General features: G+C 40.0%; 1 protein-coding gene across 2 annotated transcripts in view; it reads right to left on the reverse strand.

Moving 5' to 3' along the window:
* The window catches only part of Tbx15 (T-box 15), a 132,539-nt gene that overhangs the window by 22,959 nt on the left and 89,778 nt on the right, over positions 1-19,802 (reverse strand). For both annotated transcript variants that reach the window (XM_004646169.3, XM_023706470.1), the window contains exon 6: positions 12,857-12,921. In XM_004646169.3, coding sequence (XP_004646226.1) covers positions 12,857-12,921 — 65 coding nt within the window. The remainder of the gene's footprint in view (positions 1-12,856; positions 12,922-19,802) is intronic.

The following is a 19,802-nucleotide window of genomic DNA, read 5'->3' on the forward strand; positions in this document are numbered from 1 at the left end:
AAAACCTTGTGAAATTTTCTGTTCCAGTAAATGGTGTCATTCATATTTAAAAATCTGATAAAGAAATATTAAGTATTAAATGAATTGGTAATAAAAAAAGAATTAATTTGTGAACATTTTGATATGCTGAAGATTGATAAAAGAGGCCATGGATCATGGAGTAAGAAGTATCCCTTTTACCTGGACACTCAAGAAATATCCCACAAAAGTCCAATTATTTAAGCTTCATATCAAAGAAATCTGAGCAATTCTACTCAGACAAGAGGCAGGATAGGTCTTCTTAGTAGAGTTAGCACTGTGGGCAACATTTAGAAGTATGGAAGGGAGAGCATGTTCTGGTAACAGAAAACAGGTCAGGATCACTACAGCTCAGGGTGCAACACTGAGGAGTACACACCATGGACAATTATTTCATATTAAGTGTTCAGATTTTATCCCTTGAGTAGTACTGTTCTTCTGAGCTCCTTTCCACTCTAATTAGTAATCTTTTATTAATACTGCAGTGAATGGGCTGGGGAGATAGCTCAATGGTCTAAGCACCTGCCTGGCAGGTACAAGGACCTGGGTTCAATCCCCAGTATCACATGCCATGTGGGCCCAGAACACTGGGCATGTCCTCTCAACCCTGAAATCCGGCATGGTGGTGCATGCCTGTAATTCTAGTTCTGGAGAGGCTGAGACAGGAGGATCACTAAGAGTCCAAGCTACGTAGCGAGATCCTTCTCAAATAAATAAATAATTTTTTAAAAAAATTTAAATATGGCTATTTAAGAAATTGAACTTTTCCTGGGAACAATACTCTGTGATTATTAAAGAATAACATATCCTCGTAACCTGCCTAAATGAGCTCCTTTCTTTTTTACATCTTTCTCCAGTATTTCAAAAGATGTAGAAAACACTCCTGGTGAAGATTAATTATCATATCTCAACATTCTTTGACTCCCTTTGCTCCACTTTGGTGAGATCAAAGATGTGTCACTTTCCTTCACTTGACTTGGAATCAGCTCTCCTGTCCAGATTATTTAAGATCTTTCTTACCCACGTATCTTCTAAACGACCTCCTACTGCTGGAGCTGTGGCTCAGTGGTGGAGTTCTTATCTTGCGTGCACAAGGCCCAGAGTTCAATCCCCAACACCACCAAAAACATAAATAAATAAAGTATTCCCATCAGAGGTCTCAAATTGATGGCTTTTGGTGGTACAACGGCTACAATGAAATACGTGCCTCCTTGATGTGTCTCCTCCAATGGCTTAAAACAATCAGTATCCAATGGAAAGATGAGTCAAGCAGACTTAAGACTTTTCATCACATGATGATCCCCAATTTGGGGTTGGTGAACAACCACACATACATCTTAGAGTAGATAACAGTGACAGCCCACAAGCAGTTTTTGCTGCCTTAGAAGATGATAAAAATCTATCATAATACAAGCATGTTAACTAAACTATTAAGATTCTTTGCTAGGACCAGGAAGATAGCTCAGTGGACTAAAGCACCTGCTTAGACAAGCTTTGGTAAACTCAGGGACTGTGGTTTGGTCCCTGGCACCACTGTAATCCCAGTTCTGGGTAGGCTGAAAGCGGGAAGATCACCAAAAGTCTGAAGTGCATAGTGAAACCCTGTAACAACCAAATATATTAAATATATATGTATATTTGTTTCTTTGCCACTGAATGGAATAATCTAATTTTAGCAATTCACTTTTAGAAAATGCTTTTGAGACAGGGTCTTTCTGTGTAGTCCAGGCTGGTCTTGAACTTACAGTGTAGTCCAGACTGGCTTCAAACTTGTGGCAATGCTCCTACCTCAGCCTCTGAGTGCTGAAATTACATGTGAGGACCACCACTATTCTAAAAGGGATGCACCAGCAACACAGTTAAAAAAAAAAATGGACATGAGAGTTAGATTTCTTAAATTCAAATTGTAAGCTGGATTTTATTATTATGACCTTGGCCAAGTTATAAAATTTCTTTATGCCTACTTCTCTTTATCTATGAAGTAGAATGGGCTGGGGAGATGGCTCAGCAGCATAAGTGCCAAAGGTGAAGTTGTGAGTTTGATTCTTGGTTCAAGGAAAAAAAAAATTACCGTCTGCAAAATAGAAATAATAATACTTTCTGCTGCATACAGATTAATTAAAGACAAAAATATATAAAGAGCGAAAACATGAAAGACTGCTGATCATCCATCTTACTCACACAAAATAAATCCAATCATACTACTGCTTAGATTGTGGCTTGTATTAAAAGAACCCATTCTTACTTTACTGGAATTCAAAGCCCTTTGGCTCCCGATTAAATGTGGAGGGAGCCATAGGATACCTAATTCCATTTCTTACTCTCTCCTTTAAGAGAACCAAAAGCAGGTTCCTCAACCCCCTGCAGGCCTCATTATCTTGTAGATATTTCAGACTCCAATATGTTAGCCATTAAAAAGACGTCACTCTGTTCAATGACACCATCCCTGGGTGACAGCCATATATAATAAAAGAATTGCCAACTTTCTCTGGCAAAGCCACATGGCCAAGGGGATAATGGTGAAAAAGGTTCGTGACAAGTGAGGGAGAGCAAACAATAATGCAGAGAAAAACACTAAATCTTGGCAAAAATAAACCACAAGCCAGGGGACATGATAAACTGTCATGGCCTGGATGAGTGGGTCTAGCTAGACGCTGCTCCCAGACTCCAGTGAAGCACCAGTAGTTTGAACTGTATATACTGCAATGCCTGAGAGGGAGCCCAGCAATGATTACTTCCTGGATTGGCTAAAGAGCAGAAGCCACTCATGCCAGGGATAACAAAAGAATATGCAAAGTCCACAGGGGCTAGTAAGATTGCCAGGAAAGAGCAAAATGAGATTGGCTGGAAAAACACAGCCAATGGCTCTAGAGAGAACAAATGAAAACACAGAAAGTGAACATGAAGGAGACACTTGGGATGTTGTGCTGGGTGAAATAAGGCAAGTGGTCGGCCTGTTGGCTCTCGGCTTGCTATATGAGCCTTTATGAGCAGCGGGGAGCCAGAGGTGGATGAGGGCATGGTTTCTGCTGACTGTCAACTTGTACCTAGAAGAGGAGGGTGAAATCATTCCCTGATGCCGTGCTGGGCTGAATTTGAAATCCTGAAAGCAAGCACCTTGCTATTTTAAATTTTACCGTCAGGGAAATTGGAAATACTGAACAGACAGCATCAACTCAGTGGTAAATTGGACAACACAGAAAATAGATATTATATAAAATGCTTATTACCATTAACTGGACACTTCTACTTCGAATGGCTAGAAGTATGTTGAAGGTTGCACTGTATGCATTTGCTAGTATTTTCAGATTTTGACCTAAAAATATAGCAACTGCCCACATTTAGCTTAATAGATAAAGGTGGAAATAAGATGGGAATAACTTGCTTACAATAGAGATATCCACTACGAGATGTTGGCTGAGACCCTCAAGCACCTTTCTTTTCCTCATTCTCAAAGAAAGTGCATTTTAGACCTAGGGCAAGAGGAAATGAATGGGTTTGGGGTTAATTTTTAGTTGATTTTTCTTTGTCATGCCTCGTCTTTCTGTTATCATGTGATCCTTTCATCCTTCTTTCTACTGGGCGGTTATGAGGAAGGGCTGAACCTCTAACAAGGGCTTCTAACTGTACCTGAGAGAAGGGGACCTTCATTCCTAACCTTGGCCTTGGGATAGAAGCTTTTTAATAAGAGGTACCAAGGAAATTCCTTACTCTCAAATATTTTTAGCACTGCCAGAAGGAAATAAGTCACTTTTGGGTTAAGATTTAAGCTCACTAAATATCTTCTTTCAACTTCCATGCAACAAATGAACACCATCCCTTGAAACATTATATAAAGGAATTGGAGGCACTGAGATCTGCTGCCAGCCCCACTCCAGCAAACAGCAGTGCTGCTGGAAACGCTCTAAGAACAAACAAAGACTCAAATTCCTCATTCTGCAGGCACTACTGTCTCCTCAGTGAGAAGCAATCCCTTAAACTGCTTACCATAAAGCAATCTTGTGAGACAGGGCCTGTCCCTGGCTTCTTCTTTCTGGCAATACCCAAATTGTGGAACTTGAGTGCCCAAAGGGGCACTTTCATGTGGTGGACTCCACAGGAAAGAGCATTCTAAAAAGCTACACCAGTTCTCTGGGATAGAGATAGGCCATTCTACCCAGGATTTACAGTGGGTCCAACTGGAGAAGTTCCTTGGGCATCACGCGAGCTGGAAATGTCCACAGGCAACCATGTTATATGTGACAGTCAAGTAAAGATAAAGGCCAAGGTCAAAGCAAGGACAAAGGGTACCAAGAGAGGAGAATCTAGAGTCTTTCTGTACATGGCACTTTTGAGATAAATTCGTAGAACCCCTCACTTCCTAGACATCATAATTTTAATCCTCTCCTTTTCACACATCTGTTTGCTTTGGAAGAATTCCCTGGGAATTATATAAAATTCTCAAGCTTTCTTGGGCTTTCTGTAAAATCTTGGCAGCCACTCCTAAGAGAGACAAATTTCTTACATCAGATGGCCCCCACAAAGTCCTCTTTCCTTCTGCTCCTTTGGCTCCAACTTTCATGAGAAGGGTAGTCTTTGCAGTAATCACTACTCCTGTCTGCTCAATGCAGGTTCTCCAGGCACGGAAGTCAACATAGCTCCCAACATTGTATCTTGGCACTGAAGCTCAGTGAAGAGACCCTTGAGTCTCTTTCAACTCTGGGACATCTCTTTGCCCTTCTGTGCTTTCTCCTCACAGGTGTGGCCATCCTCAAAACCTTGATTTTACCTCTTTGTTTAACACTAGGCAACCTTTTCCAACCAAACTCCATTGTGTTTTAGTTCAGCTCTGGGAATGCCTTTTATGAGACTCACTGACTCTGGAAATTGTTAATGTCCTTCCCCAGGGACTGGGCAGCACAGACAACCCCACCCTCATGACCCAGAGTCAGATCCAATGATATCAAGGGAGTGCGTCTCTAAGAACCATTTGGCCAAATCATGTCTTACTGAATCACCCACTTCAGATCTGAATCAAAAGTGCTGTTTGTCTTTCAAACTGAACCTAGACAGGGTGAATCTATAGATTCACTCTATTTCTGTCCTCATTTGGTGTCCAAAAGTAGCTTCCAGCTGCTTTTTCTCCTGGATTTGCCCTTTTGGGGGATGAGATGTTCTCATATCAGAGTTACTGGTTTTTTTTTAATTGCTTTGCAACTCATCAACCTATTTTGTGACTTAGAAACAGTTATCATTATATATACCTGACACTATAGGACAAAATTCAAGCAGAAACATGAGAAGGTACAATGCCAGGCTTCTCAGAACTTACAGTCTAGGGGTTGCCGGGATGGTTCAGTGGTCTAAAGCACCTACTTGGAACAAGCTTGGCAAAGCACAGGGACTGCGGTTCAATCCCCCAGCACCACATGCCAACCAGTCCTGCCCCCTGGTGGGCTGAGCTGGCCAAACACACACACACACACACACACACACACACACACACACACACACTAAATAAATACATGTTTTTTTAAAAAAAAAAGAACTGGGGCTGGTGAGATGGCTCAGTGGTCTAAAGCACCTACTTAGAACAAGTAAAGCACAGGGACCACGGTTCAATCCCCCAGCACCACATGCCAACCAGCCCCGCCCCCTGGTGGGCTGAGCTGGCCACACACACATACACACAAAAATAAATAAATAAAATTAAGAAAAAATTAATTAAAAAAATAAATAAATAAATAAAAATAAAAAAAAGAACTTACAGTCTAGAAGTGTGCAGACTCCAGCAACACAGACTACAAGACAAAAATTAATCTCAGTGGGCCAGGGGGATAGCTCAGTGGCATAAGTGTCTGCCTTGGCAAGCTCAAGGTCCAGAGTTCAATCTCTGGTACTAAAAAAAAATTCTCAAACTAAAGGGGTCTATCTTTCCCCCCAGGAGGAAGATGTTACTATTTTCCCCTGAGATGTCTCCCAGAAGCAGCTCTTAGTACTATGTCCTGAGCTAGGTCTCATTAAAAATGACTTTCATCCAAAGCCAGATGTGAGATACAACAATTTTTAAGAAATATAGAAGTGGAACAACTTAGAAATATAATTTCCCTCTTCTTAGAGAGAAAATGCCTACAAGGAAAATCTGCCAGTCTCTGCTCGAGAAGGAATCCACTTTTCTTCCAGATACCAACTAATGCCAACACACACACACACACACACACACATACACACACACACACACATTCATACACACACATCACACATATATCCTTACACATACCCAGAAACACACTGTGTGTGAAGAAGACTTCTATGAGGAAATGGTAGTAGGTCAATGAGTTGGGTCTGAAAGGTAGAAACCTCACACTAAAGTGTGTGCCTGACAGTGTGTATAGAAGCAAGGTGATTAGGGGCAGTTTGCTGCCTTGTGACTGCTTCTATACATAACTGTGCCTACTCAGCAGGCTGAGGCAAGAGGACCATAGATCTATGGCCAGCCTGGACAACTCAGAAAGACCTTGTTTCAGAATAAAGAGTGATGGATATAGCTCAGTGGTAGAGCACTTTCCTAGCATGTGTAAGGCCCTCAGTTCATTCTCTAGAGCTGCAGAAGAAAAAAGGAAGTGAGGAAGAGGAGGAGAAAGAGAAGAAGAAGGACAAGGAAGAGGTGGAAGAAAAGCAAAAAGAGAAACAGAAGCAGAGCGATCTATGATAGGCTCTAATGATGATAACACTACAGGGCTGATGGCATGGGCTTATGACAGTGCCTACTGGGGTTTTAGTTATTACTTACTGTCTTCATCTGAGCTCAGAAACAATTTTGAGCAGGACACCAAAGCATAGCATATTGGAGCTCAAAACACTGCTTTTACTGCTGATAAAATTATCTGAAGACAATGGCACCAAAATGGGGCTGAAGGAGCTGCACAGAATTCCTCTGAAAGCAACTACCTTCCCAAAGCTGCAGGCGTCCTCTGCTAGATCCACCCCCCCCCCCAAGCACAGGCTTGCGTGTGTGCGTTCTCTGTAGGCCCTCGGGGGCCTCCTACAGGGAGCAATCCCATTATTCACTCTGCCTGCAAAGACAGGAAGGAGAGAGGGACCGATGGGGCTGGAAGCCAGGAGCCCTTCCCCTGGCAATCTCTTTACAAGAAAAGATGGAGGATGGCAGCTAATACCCTGAGTCACAGCTCCTTCAAGATCTGTTCTCTGCACTACTGAGGACATGCTGTCAGTGGGCCGCATTCGGATGGCATTAAGCATGTGACACAGAGGTCCAGAAGCACTCCTGGGAGGCAGCTGAGTGTGCAGTGAGTGGGTGTATCCTCCTCATCTTTCGCCTCACATTCCTCCCATCCCAAGCCTCTGGATCATACTGGGATGGATTGAGATCGACAAACCTGAACGTGTTTTGGTTTGAGGTTTGGCAAACTTTGTCACTCCAAAATATTCCACAAATGTTTTGTGTTCTGCAGAACCAAAAAACATTGGCCAAGCACTTTCCCCCCTAATTTTTAAGCCCATGTGTTTTTAAAGGAAATGTAATCCGTATGTTTTGGGTACATTTCTGTGCAACTCATCAAGCCATGCTCTTCTGGGTGAGTCACTCGATGTCTAAAATGCCTGGGGAGGAGCCTAAATTTATTAGCATTCTGTTAGCACAAGACAGGCAACAGATGAGGTGCTGGTTGGAAGATGGTAAGCTGGGTCCTAATGCTGGCAATGAACCATCAATTCCCAGAAGATTTACAAACAATTTTCTATATCTTCACCCATCAATCTTTGCCATCTGCAAAATGGCACTAAGAATTCTCACTCTTATCAGATGCTACAGGCAGCTGCTGAGAATTAATCACTAGCTAGCTGGTAATTATCAAGTAATTTCGACCATTGAAAAACAACAACATCAGAACCCAGAAGGTTTCCATTTGCCCTAACAAAGTTTATTTTGATCGAGCTTCTTGTGCTGGATGCGAAAAGGGGATCCTGCATTGAACCGTTGTGCTCGCCTGTTGCAAGACAAGTGGCTTGGGGGTCATCGCTTCACTTCACCTGCTAGAGAAGCTCAGCATGGCTCTCTGATTTCTACTGGGGAACCCTTATTTGTAGGGGTTACAAGGTAGATGGTGAAGTCACAGGGAGTTGTCCACAACACACTACAAAGATGCAGGTTATTATGTGGAGAAGAAGCAGTTGTGGGTGGCTTATGTCGAGATTTATAAGTAGATGAAAAGCCTGTAGAGGAAGGACTGTGTTCTCAACACCTGCTGAAAACAACATGTCAAGTGTAAATTGCTAGCAAGATAGAGCTCCAGGTTTAAAGTCAGGCAGACTCAGGTGTAACGTATGGGCCAATGTTGTGAGACAGCAGGAAAAATGCTGACCTTCTCTGTGCCTCAGTTTCCTCACTGGCAAACCATGGGGTATTTTGAAAATTAGAGAGAACACAGGTGAAGAGTCCAGAGGAAAGGTTAGTATTCACTTAGAATTAGCTGATAGAATTACTAACGGTATTTAAAGTAGTCTACAGAGTTTTTTTCATTTTTAATTGCTACAATATTATATATAAGTAGGTGGTATTAAAAATATGTGGTATAGTGTCATAACTTGATATACAGTGTATAATAATCACATCAAGCTAATTAGCATTTTCATCTCCTTGAACAGGTATTATTTTTTTGAACTGAGCTTTGAATTCCTTTCTTCTAGCTCCTTGTGAAATATATGACAAATTGTTGTGAACTACAGTCACCCTACAGACTGTCTAACATTAAAACTTAGTCCTCTTCTGTGACTGTATTCTGGCCTCTATAATCCGGCCTTCTCCTACCCCTTCTCCACTATCTTTCCAGACCTCTAATGACCTTTATTCTAATCACTGCTTCCACAGAATCAGTTTTTTGCTTCCATATGAGTGAGAATGTGCAGTAGTTTTTATATCTGGCTTACTTCAGTTAACAATTTGTCCTCCAGTTCCATCATCCATATTGCTACAGAGTAAGAGTTCATTTTGTACGTAGCCCACAGGTTGTCATGAGACATAATAAAGGATGTCCACGCTCTCAGAAAAAAATAAATGCAATATTATTTAAGTGTGTTAAAGAGGATGCATCCTTAGATATATAGTTACATTCTCTTAATGAATAGAGGGATTTGTTCTAAAAGTGTTTGTAAATAGGATATCATGTCTGCATCTTGTACAGCAAATAACCACTAGGAAGAGAATATGCAATGTGTAAATTATTGAAACTGTCCTACCAATTTTATTTGAAACTCTCCCATTGCTATTTGTTTCTCAATAAAATTATGGGGTAAAAAAGAAAATTATCCTAGAGTCCTTACAGAGAAGAGCCTACCTGGCAGGATAGACAATGACTATCTTCCCTGAGCAGTAAGATGCTGATCAGCCTCCAGAACCAAATAAAGTGTCAAGTCTCTTTTAGCTCAGTGGAGAGACAGAAGGGCCTCAGCACCTCAGCTAGGGTGGCACATAACTTCCTAGTCAGTGTATATCTGTGCAGCTACTTGGTTAGACACATCCCAGAGCAACGACCATGGCTTTCAGCCACAAGGTCTGCGTTGTGTTCTACAAACACACGTAGCCCCTGTCTGTCTCTTTTTTCTTGCTGTTCCCCACCCCTGCAATTAGGCACACAGCTGGAAACTTTCTTTATGTCATTTATAGTGTCTTGTCAGAGAGCACAACCCTGTCCACCTTGTAGAAGTGGCTCCTGCTCTCACTCTACCACCTAGCCTGTTTGTTTTTTTCTTAGTACTTATCAAGTTTATGCATAGATAGATAAAGAGAGATAGACAGAAACAGAGACAGAGAGTCCTATGGGACCTATGCCACATGGACAAGAAATGATGAAAGTATGAGATGGCATTTTCTAAGAGCAAAGTACCTGTTAATAAGAAAGCATCAGATGATGAACCAAGCCACCTGGCTTCAGGTGATTGAGTTTATAGAGCAGGCACTCTTGATTTCGAGATGGACCTTTTGGAAAACATGAAGGAAGCTATAGATTTCTTCCCAGAAAAAAAAACATGTACCTGCTCATCCATACATAATTTTAGTTATATCTTGGAGTTCCTAGAATCCCCAAAATCATGAATATCTTGCTCCAAAGAATCACCATTAGGCAGGTGAAAAGGTTTCTTTATGAAAGACCCTCTACCTTTTGTTACTAGAAACATCCTCAGTAAGCTCAGAGCTTAGAACTGTGAAAATAAGCCAAATGGTGTTATCATCTCTTTGTGACCTGGACACTGAATCTAACCTAATGAGGAGGAAGAGAAGAGCCCATACAAAATGGAGGGAATAGTTATTCATTCTTTATTGGCTAACTATTTATTGCAAATGAAGACCTAGCTGAGTGTGGAGGTATATGCCTATTGTTCTGGCTATTTGGGAAGCTGAGATAAGAGGATCACCAGGTTCAAGGTCAACCTCAGCAACTCAGCAAGTCCCTGTCTCAAAAATTTTAAAAGTCTATGGACACAGTTAAATGGTAGAGCACTTGCCCAGCACACACAGGATTTAGGTTCAAGACCCCGTACTTTAAAAAAAATTAAGGAAAAGAAAGAGCTTTTTCTTATTTTACAAACATTCATGGGACAGAAAATCATTGGTTAGGATATGCATGCTTGAGTTCTGGTGTGGCATCCTACTAACCAACTTGACCAGTGTTATTATCTGAAAACTGGAAGCTTAAGTAAATTTTACTTGACTGGATAAGTAAAACTTTCAGAATTCTAAGGCAAATAAATTTTACAGATAGTTGAACATATTTTGCATGTATTGCTTTTATTAATCACTTTGTAATGCATGACTAATTTTTAACATAAGTCTGTGTTATAATGTATCCATGTGCCATTTATTGGCAAGGGCATGTTCTCAGAAATGCTTTACTGAGCAATTTACTTACTGTTATTATAGAGCGTCCTTACCCAGATGAACTGGTAGGACCCACTACACACCCGTGCTGTGTGGTACACACTGTCACCCCTGCAGTCTGTCCCCCATCATCACCCCACAGTGCAGCTCACAACTGCCTAGGCCACAACGTCCTTCACAAAGTACTTCTAGGTTCTGGTCTATGCAGAAATTCTGGCTAATAAGGAGATTCACATGGAAAGAAAACATTCTCTCAGGCTTTCACAGAGAGCAAATTGGTCAAGCAATGGCCGTGACTCATCCACATGGCTGACACTGACAAAGGATCTACAAACTGCGGCACAAGGTTTCAGGGTAAATCCTGAGGGAATTTGACTGATCTGACCTTGTCAGATACAAAAATTACATTTCTTGTTATATAGGTCTTGCTTTATCTTGGTATTAACCATCCAGCAGAAAAGTATAAAAACAAGGTATAAAAAGTAAAGCCATATTAATATGCTGAGCTGTAAAAGGCTCAAGTCTACAACTTCTAACATTGCCAGTCCCATGGATAACCTACTACTATTATGGACCATTGGATTATATTGGATTATTTGGCTGAATTCACATACCCACAATATTTAAATGGCAATGAAATATTCATCTGTTAAAAAAAGGAGATACAGGGCTGGGGAGATGGCTCAGTGGAATAAAGCGCTTCCCTGGCAAGCGCAAGGGCCTGAGTTCAATCCCCAGTTCCGCAAAAAAAAAAAAAAAAAAAAAAAAAAAAGGAGATACAATGAAGGACCATTTTGTATCTGTATATACAGAAAGATTTGTACTAATAGTGTTTGGATAGGATATCATGTCTGCATCTTGTACTATGAATAACCACTACAAAGACAACAATATGCAATGCATTAATTATTGAAACTGTCCTACTAATCGGTTTTGAAACTGTCTCATTGCTATTTTTTTCTCAACAAAATTAATAAGAAAAAGAAATTCTGGCTGAGAGAATACTAAAGGTAACTCCTAACAATCTGTCACCCAGATGTGAAGGAATGCCTGCAAATTATGAAAGCTATCTGGCCATTAGAGTAAAGACTTGTTGCAAAGCCTGGGCACCATGAGACATATGTGTCACACTTGCTAACTTGGCATTGCCTGCGTAAGACAAAGCACTCTGATTGAATGATAACCTTCAATGCATCTGCCTTCCCTGGACATTTCAGTTCTCCCATAATTCTCCAGAGATAACAAATTAAAGACACGGTGGGAAGAATTTAGTGAGAAGAAAGAGGCATCAAGCAGAAAAGCAGCACACCCTCAAAGGCTACTGACAGCAGGAACAAATGATCCTACAAATATCAATCATTTGTAAATATTCCCCTGGGTAACAACCTTGTCCAGCTGGTGGTGGTGGATCACGAAGAAACATGGTCTAAAACTCTCCCTACTGAACTAAGGACACATGCACACATTTGGAACTATTTCCTGGGAGTAAAATGATTAATATTACTGATCCATTTTATCTCACAAAAGTAAAGATTTTTTGAAAATGTGTGTTTGCCCACAACTTTCTTCTTCCCAGTATCACAAAATAGAAGAGATATCACTGCAGGCCCGCTAGCCACCTGTAAATATTTATCTGAAACAAATAACAGTGTTTGACAGCAATGAATTAACATATAATTTGTTTGTAGTGGCTGAATCAGCTAGTAATATGAGCAGGGGGTCAGGAGGGAGCTTACGTGGTGATTCAGATTGTGTTCACGAATAATTTGGAAGGGGAACTTTTAGGAGGGGAGCTTGGTGATTCTTGGAGCAGAAGTCTGTTTCTCCTTGCCTGAATCAGGAGAGTAGCAGAGCATGCAAGTTTTATCAGAAAATCAGGACCCAAAACCACCAGTGGGGTGTGGAAAGGGTAACATCATATAGAAGATGAGGTCAGTGCTTCCCTTCCCCAGTCATCCTTACCTGTTTCTCCCAGAATCTCTGAATCCTTTAGCGAAAGGGTTTCTGTCGATTTTTAATCTGGTGATCTGGAAACAAAGAAATAAATGTGAATTGCTCTTAGATAAGTAGATTGCTATTTGTGCTGCTCCTACAAAATTCACAAAATCACCCCATTAATAACAGCTGTTGTTTTTATTTGGTTTCCTTTTGGTTGAGATTTAAATTGAAGCTCGATGCAGGACTTAGGCCTGGCACACATATGTGTGGCTTCTTTCAAAATCAAGGTCCAGGGCCACAGAGGTAGCTCAGCAGTCTAAGTGCCTGCCTGACAAACACAAGGGTCTATTTTCGATCCTCAGTACAGCATGTCGTGCTGGCCTGGGCCCACCCAGCTGGCCACTGAGACCGGGCATGGTAGCGCACATCTGTGATCCCAGTGCAGGGGAGGCTGAGACAGGAGGATCACGATGAGTCCGACCTGCATAGTGAGATCCTGTACCAAATACATAAATTTAAAAAACAACAACAAGGGCCACTCCCATAAGCAACTGTGAACTCTCTTCCTCTCACCTTCCCATAGTAAATTATTTGCCTACGTAGACACTAAAATGGAAAACTGGCTCAGTCAGATGGAACTAGATACCATCCAGTCTGCCTCAGCCTGACACATCCAAAACTTGACTGCATTTTTTTCTTTAAAAAAATACAAAATAGTATTAAAAGAGAAAAAATGCAAATGATACGGAATTTCACTGCACAAAATAATATGAATTTGACACTATTTGTTGTACTGCATAATGTTGTCATCAGATTAGTTGTTCAGATGACCAGATATATGCTGGCAAAGTTGGAAAAAGAAAGAAAAAAAGAGAAAAATGATATAAAAAATTAAGAAGAGAAAAAATGTAAACAGATAAAAAAAAGGCAAAAAATTTAAATATTAATAGCTCCTTTCCATAGATCAGCAGAATGCATTTTTTTTTTTTAATTTCACTTACATTGTGCCTTTTTGCCATCAGGATTTGTTCATTTAATAACCTGAAGTGTTTGTGTTAAAAACATAAAAAGTGGCTAAAGATCTTCCAGGCTTTTACCAAAGAAAAGTATCTACACAGGTAGGATAGGCCAGGATATACCAAATCTCATCCAGTGTCCAAACAAATTAGAATAAACTAAGAGGTAGCTTCTCAGGGTAACCAGGTCTGTTGAATCCACTTTTACCACCCAGGCAGAACAGGTCCTTAAAGCATCTGGTTTAGTGTCTTTCCCATAGTGCACCAGTCCCCCCCACCCCCCACCCGCACAGCATCCTATCTTAGTCCCTGAAACCCTGACACGGTTGTGTATATTACCCTCATGCGTCTGGACTGGAATATTCCATACCCACCCTAGGGTCTCTGTTTACAGGGTTGGTTATGGGAGACATTTCAGTAACTTTGTTTTGGAACTACATGATAATGAGTAACTATATTCAAGCAATAGAAACGCAAGAGTGGAAGCTAGAAAGCTCAGGAAAGACAAGCACTCTCAATGAAAGATAATTAGAGAAAAAAGGAAATCTCATTATTTAAGACTATCTTCATATTTTTGATAGCTGTAGAACATGCCAGCAAGACAACTAAAGTTGTTCTCTGTGCTTCAGATTTTTCTCAGTCCCTCTTCAATCTCTTTCTGTCAGAGTGGAATTTCCCAAAACCACAGCCTTTAAAGGTCTTTAAAATGCAATGTGAGACTTTGACAAGCAGACGCTGACTTTAAAGAACCACATTGGCATCAAGGTTATTTTTCTCTCTAAACATTCCTTGACTCTAGAATGGCACACTAATAATGTACCACTAATAATTTACCAAAAGCAATTTTACATCTGTTTTATAGACCAGAGCAGGAGCCTGAAGGTTTGGCTTTCTGAAGTCCAGTGTCTGCCATGTGAATACTGTATTGAATTTAAAGAGTGTCACTGCTTTTCTGTGTGTGACTTAAAATCAGTTCTTTCTTCCTCCATAATCCACAGCCATAAACCACACACCATATTTTCTTTTCAAGTTGGGGTTATAATATTTTATTTTCTCTTTCAAGTTGGCTTATCCTGTCCAACTCATTTATGATAGAGGTTTCTCGTATATGATTGTGCTGCCTTGTTTTGGGGGCCTTCACAGTACCCTGCAGATGTAATGACATTCAAGTTCATGTGCCTGAGATAAATGGGTGAAAACCTAATTCTCACAGCCCAGGCCAAGGGGTCTACATGGAAATTTAATAGAAAATCCCAGGAGGAACCAACATAACAAAAATGGCCATGCTTCCAAAATTTTTGTACAAATTTAACAAAATTTGTTAAAAGTACCCCAATCAATATGCCTTTGGCATGCCTCACAAAACTAGAGAAAGCATTCCTAAAATTCATTTGAAACTAGAAGAGACCCAAAATACCAAGAGCAATTTTGGGCAATAAAGGAGACAGGAGACATCAACCTCCCTGACTTAAAATTATTGTACGAAGCTACTGTGATAAAATCAGCATGGTATTGGCAAAAAACAGACCTGAGGATCAGTGGAACAGATTAGAAAATGTAGACACAACTACAAATATACTCAGCCATCTTATCTTTAACAGAGGGACCAAACACATTCACTGGAAAAAAGATAGTGTCCTTAACACATGGTGCTGGAAAAAACTGGCTTTCCATGTACTGAAAACTAAAACTATGCCCATGTCTATCACCATGCACTAAACTAAAGTCAAAACAGATCAAAGATCTAAATATTAAAACAGAAACATGAATCATGTATATGATTGTACTGCCTATGACAAAGTAGGTAGAAATCTTAAAACCTAAGCAAAGACTTCATGAACAAAACTCAAATTGCATGGGAAATGCTCCAAAGACTCAAAAAGAATCTCTTCTTAAAAAGCTGTTGCACCCTGAAAAAAAAAAGCCACAAACAGAGTGAAAAGACAATGCACAGATTGCAAAGAAAAAAAATTGCCAACAGTCCCTCAGAGGACTCCTATCTAGAACATATAAAGAATCAAAAAAGTCAGACCCCCCAAATGTAAAGACCCAATCTAAAAATGGCATCTGAGATGAGTATAAACTTCTCAGATGAAGAAATGCAAATAGCAAATCAATACACGAAGGAATGTTCCACATCACTGGTCATTCTAGAAATGCAATTTAAAATAATGCTGAGATTCCATCTCACCCCAGAAAGAATAACTATCATCAAGAAATAAATCAATAACAAATTATGGCAGAGCTGTCAGGGAAGAAGGAACCTTTCTCCTCTATTGGTGGGAGTGTAGAACTGTGTAATCACCATAGAAATCAGTGTGGAGGCTCCCCAAAAAACTGGGATTAGTGGTCCCATTCTACTCAGCCAGTCCCCTTCTGAGTATCTTCCTAGAAGAATCGAAAACATCATACCAAGGCTATATATATGTACTCATGTTTATAGCAGCTCAATTTGTAATAGTTCAATCTTTGAAACAACCCAAATGCTCATCAACGAAGGATTAGATTTTTTTAAAAAATGGCATTTTACACAATGGAGTGCTACTCAGATATAAAGAAGGATATGCACTGATTAAAAGATACTAAAACAAAAAAAGAAGAATAGATTTGAAATTTTATTGCAACTAGAGACCATACTCATAAATGACAAGCTCCTATGTGCAAATATCGTATTGTCTCCCTGGTGTAAGAAGCTGAAAGAGTAAATAAAATACAAAATGCACAATAGATATTGGGAAATAGGAAGAATCTGTTCAAAAGAAAAGAGTAACTGGGATGGGGGAAGGAGAAAAGAAGGAAGGGAAAAGGAAATGTAAATATATATAGTTATATGCTTATATATGCATTAAGATAACCATACTACCAATCTCTACTAGTTCACTTTGTGTTTATATGATTTGATCAATTTTTCATGTCCATATCGTATAATCTGAGCAACTAAAGATACAAAATGTATAATATATATAATGAATAGGGAAAAAGCTGCTGAAAAGACAAACTGTGATGGAGGAAAGGCAAATAGAAGAAAGGAAAAAGAAAAAAATATATATATATATGCAAGACAGTTACAATCATACAGCCAATTTCTCTTAGCTCACTGAAAAGAAACTTTTAATATCATATGGATGTATTATACCTATATCTTGCACTCTATATAACTACTACAAAGACAGCAATACACAATGTATCAACTATAGTAACTGCCCTACTAACCTGTTTTGAAGCTTGGCTTCATTGTTATATTTATCTGTTTTCTTTCTTTCTTTCTTTCTTTCTTTCTTTCTTTCTTTCTTTCTTTCTTTCTTTCTTTCTTTTTTTTTTTTCCGGTATCAGGGATTGAACTCAGGACCCTGCCCTTGTCAGGCAAGCACGTATTCTACTGAGCTATCTCCCCACCCTCTTTCTCCTTGATGAAATAAAAAATAAGCATCGTACTAACCATTGTTAGACTCCTACCATCTTGCTTTGAAATTTTGTATTATTGTTTTTCCTGTTTTATCTCTTTAAAACAAAAATAAACAAATTTTATAAAAAAAAACAAATGCCCTCAAATGTTGGGAAAAATAACATGCTTACACTTGTTCCAAGACTTTTTTTTTTTTTTTTTTTTTTTTTTTTTTGTGGAACCGGGGATTGAACTCAGGCCCTTGTGCATGCCTGGGAAGCACTTATTCCACTGAGCCATCTCCCTGGCTGTTCCAAGACTTAGACAGTTTTGTGAAGAATGGGGTAGGGCCTGTATTTATCAAGTACCTTTTCTATGCTAGAGATAATAGACAACAGAGGAGACAGAGGGAAAACTACCTACTACAGTCAGTGTGAGGCTTTGAGTGTGTTTGCGTATGTGTGTATGTGTTATCCTTTTTCCCCAAGCTTATAATCTGTAAGAAAAAAATCAGATATGTTCATTAACAATGACACTCTAAAGCAAGAAAGCAATAAGGCTTATAATAAAGCCAAAGTGCTCTAAGAACTTAGAGGAAGGTGCACTTACTCCGACTTCATGGGCTCTGAGATTTCCCAGCAGAGAGTAGGTGAGCCTTGAAGAATGTATCACATTTTAATGAAAATGCATGACAAAGAATGAGAGACAAGCAAAGCAGTTCAAGAGAAAGACACCACTGGAGCCAAAGTATCCACTAGGAAGGAATTACACAGAAACACTGGGGAGTCCGATTTGACAAGAGCATGGGCCTAAAGGGAAGCATTGAATGGGAAGCTGGAGAGGTTGGATAGAGGTCGTATCATGGAAGCCTTGACTACTTTGCTCAGGCATTTAGATTACTCAGGAGACTGAAGAGAACAATTTTAGTGATATAAAACAAATTATCATCCTGGTTCATTCTTATGCTGTAAACTTTGGCTGTACATGCAAAGGCAAAGGGAACTAGAAATAATGTCTTGGAAAAACAAACCAATATGTTTTTAAGTTCAGTGGTCCCTATGTCAACTAGCCTGGTTGACTCAGATCTGGTGTCTTCTATAGTATAGAAAAGGATGTGAATTATAAGGTGGTGACATGACTTGCTTCCCTACCGGTATTATAGAATGCTCATGAAGTAGGAAAGGAAGCTAAAAGTTCTCCCCTTTTCATACTTTCATGGAATATAGCAAAAGAGAAAGCAAACAAATGGGGAAGCAAGCAGTGAAGCTTCATAGGCCTGGGCTTTCCCATTCAAACTAAAGTCCAGGGACCAGAGAGGGCAAACATAGAGAAAACCAGCAAGGTGATCTCTATGAGTTGATGGGATAGATGGCTTTCCTGATACAGGTGGGTGGCAGACTCTGACACAAACATGCTACCTCCTTGTCAGGAGCTAAATAGAGGACCTAAAACCCCTGAGACCCAGGAAGAGATTGTCAGCAAGAAAGACACACAGGCCCTGACTGAGGGAAGTAAACAAAGTTCAATTTCAGCAGTGTCTAACCAGGAAAGTTTTAACAGCACCAAGAACCCAAGGACAGACAAGACAAGATGTCTCACAGTAAAGACCAGAAAACACAGGGACCTATAAGCAAGCAACATGAAGAAAAAGAATTCTCTCACTTCCACCCCTGTACATGCAGCATACAAATAGAAGCCATGGTGTACAGAGAGAGAGAGAGAGAGAGAGAGAGAGAGACAGACAGACAGACAGACAGACAGACAGACAGAGACACAGACACAGACAGACAGAGAAAGAGACAGAGACAGAGACAGAGAGATTACACTGAGTATTTTACCCAATTTTTAAACTTATTACAGTAAAAGAAACATCATTTATCCCCCTTGTAATACTTGTTCTATTTTTAAACACCCATCCAATCATTCTTGCCACTGGGAGTCCTTTTACATGATTATCTTTTGTTGAACTGTCCTGGTGCCCTCCACATCCTAAACCAATTCAAAACATTTACCTTTCATGGCATTTGGACTTTGGGAGAGGGCCAAAAGCCTCACAGTGCCAAATCCAAGGCCATAATGTAATGTCCCTACAGGCCTAAATTTCCACTGAACACTACTCAGCACTAACATTGACCATTTCTTTTTATCACACTTCCTTAAAACGTTCATAAAAGAGGACTTCCAAAACTGTTTCAGAAAGTGGTAAAATGAGGGCCAGGGAGATGTCCCAGTAGAACAACTCTTCCCTGGCAAGTGCAATGACCTGAGTTCAATCAATCCCTTGTTCCACCAAAAAAAAAGAAAAGAAAAGAAAAAAGAAAAAAAAAAGAAAGAAAGAAAGAAAGAAAGAAAGAAAGAAAGAAAGAAAGAAAGAAAGAAAGTGGCAAAATGAGACTATTTTTGCTCATAGAAAATATTTGAGGGCTGGTGAGATGGCTCAGTGGTCTAAAGCACCTACTTAGAACAAGCTTAACAAAGCAGAGGGACCGTGGTTCAATCCCCCAGCACCACATGCCAGCCAGCCCTGCCTCCTGGTGGGATGAGCTGGCCACACACACATACACACAAA

Source organism: Octodon degus, unplaced genomic scaffold (assembly GCF_000260255.1).
Source record: "Octodon degus isolate 3935 unplaced genomic scaffold, OctDeg1.0 scaffold00257, whole genome shotgun sequence".
Taxonomy (NCBI): domain Eukaryota; kingdom Metazoa; phylum Chordata; class Mammalia; order Rodentia; family Octodontidae; genus Octodon; species Octodon degus.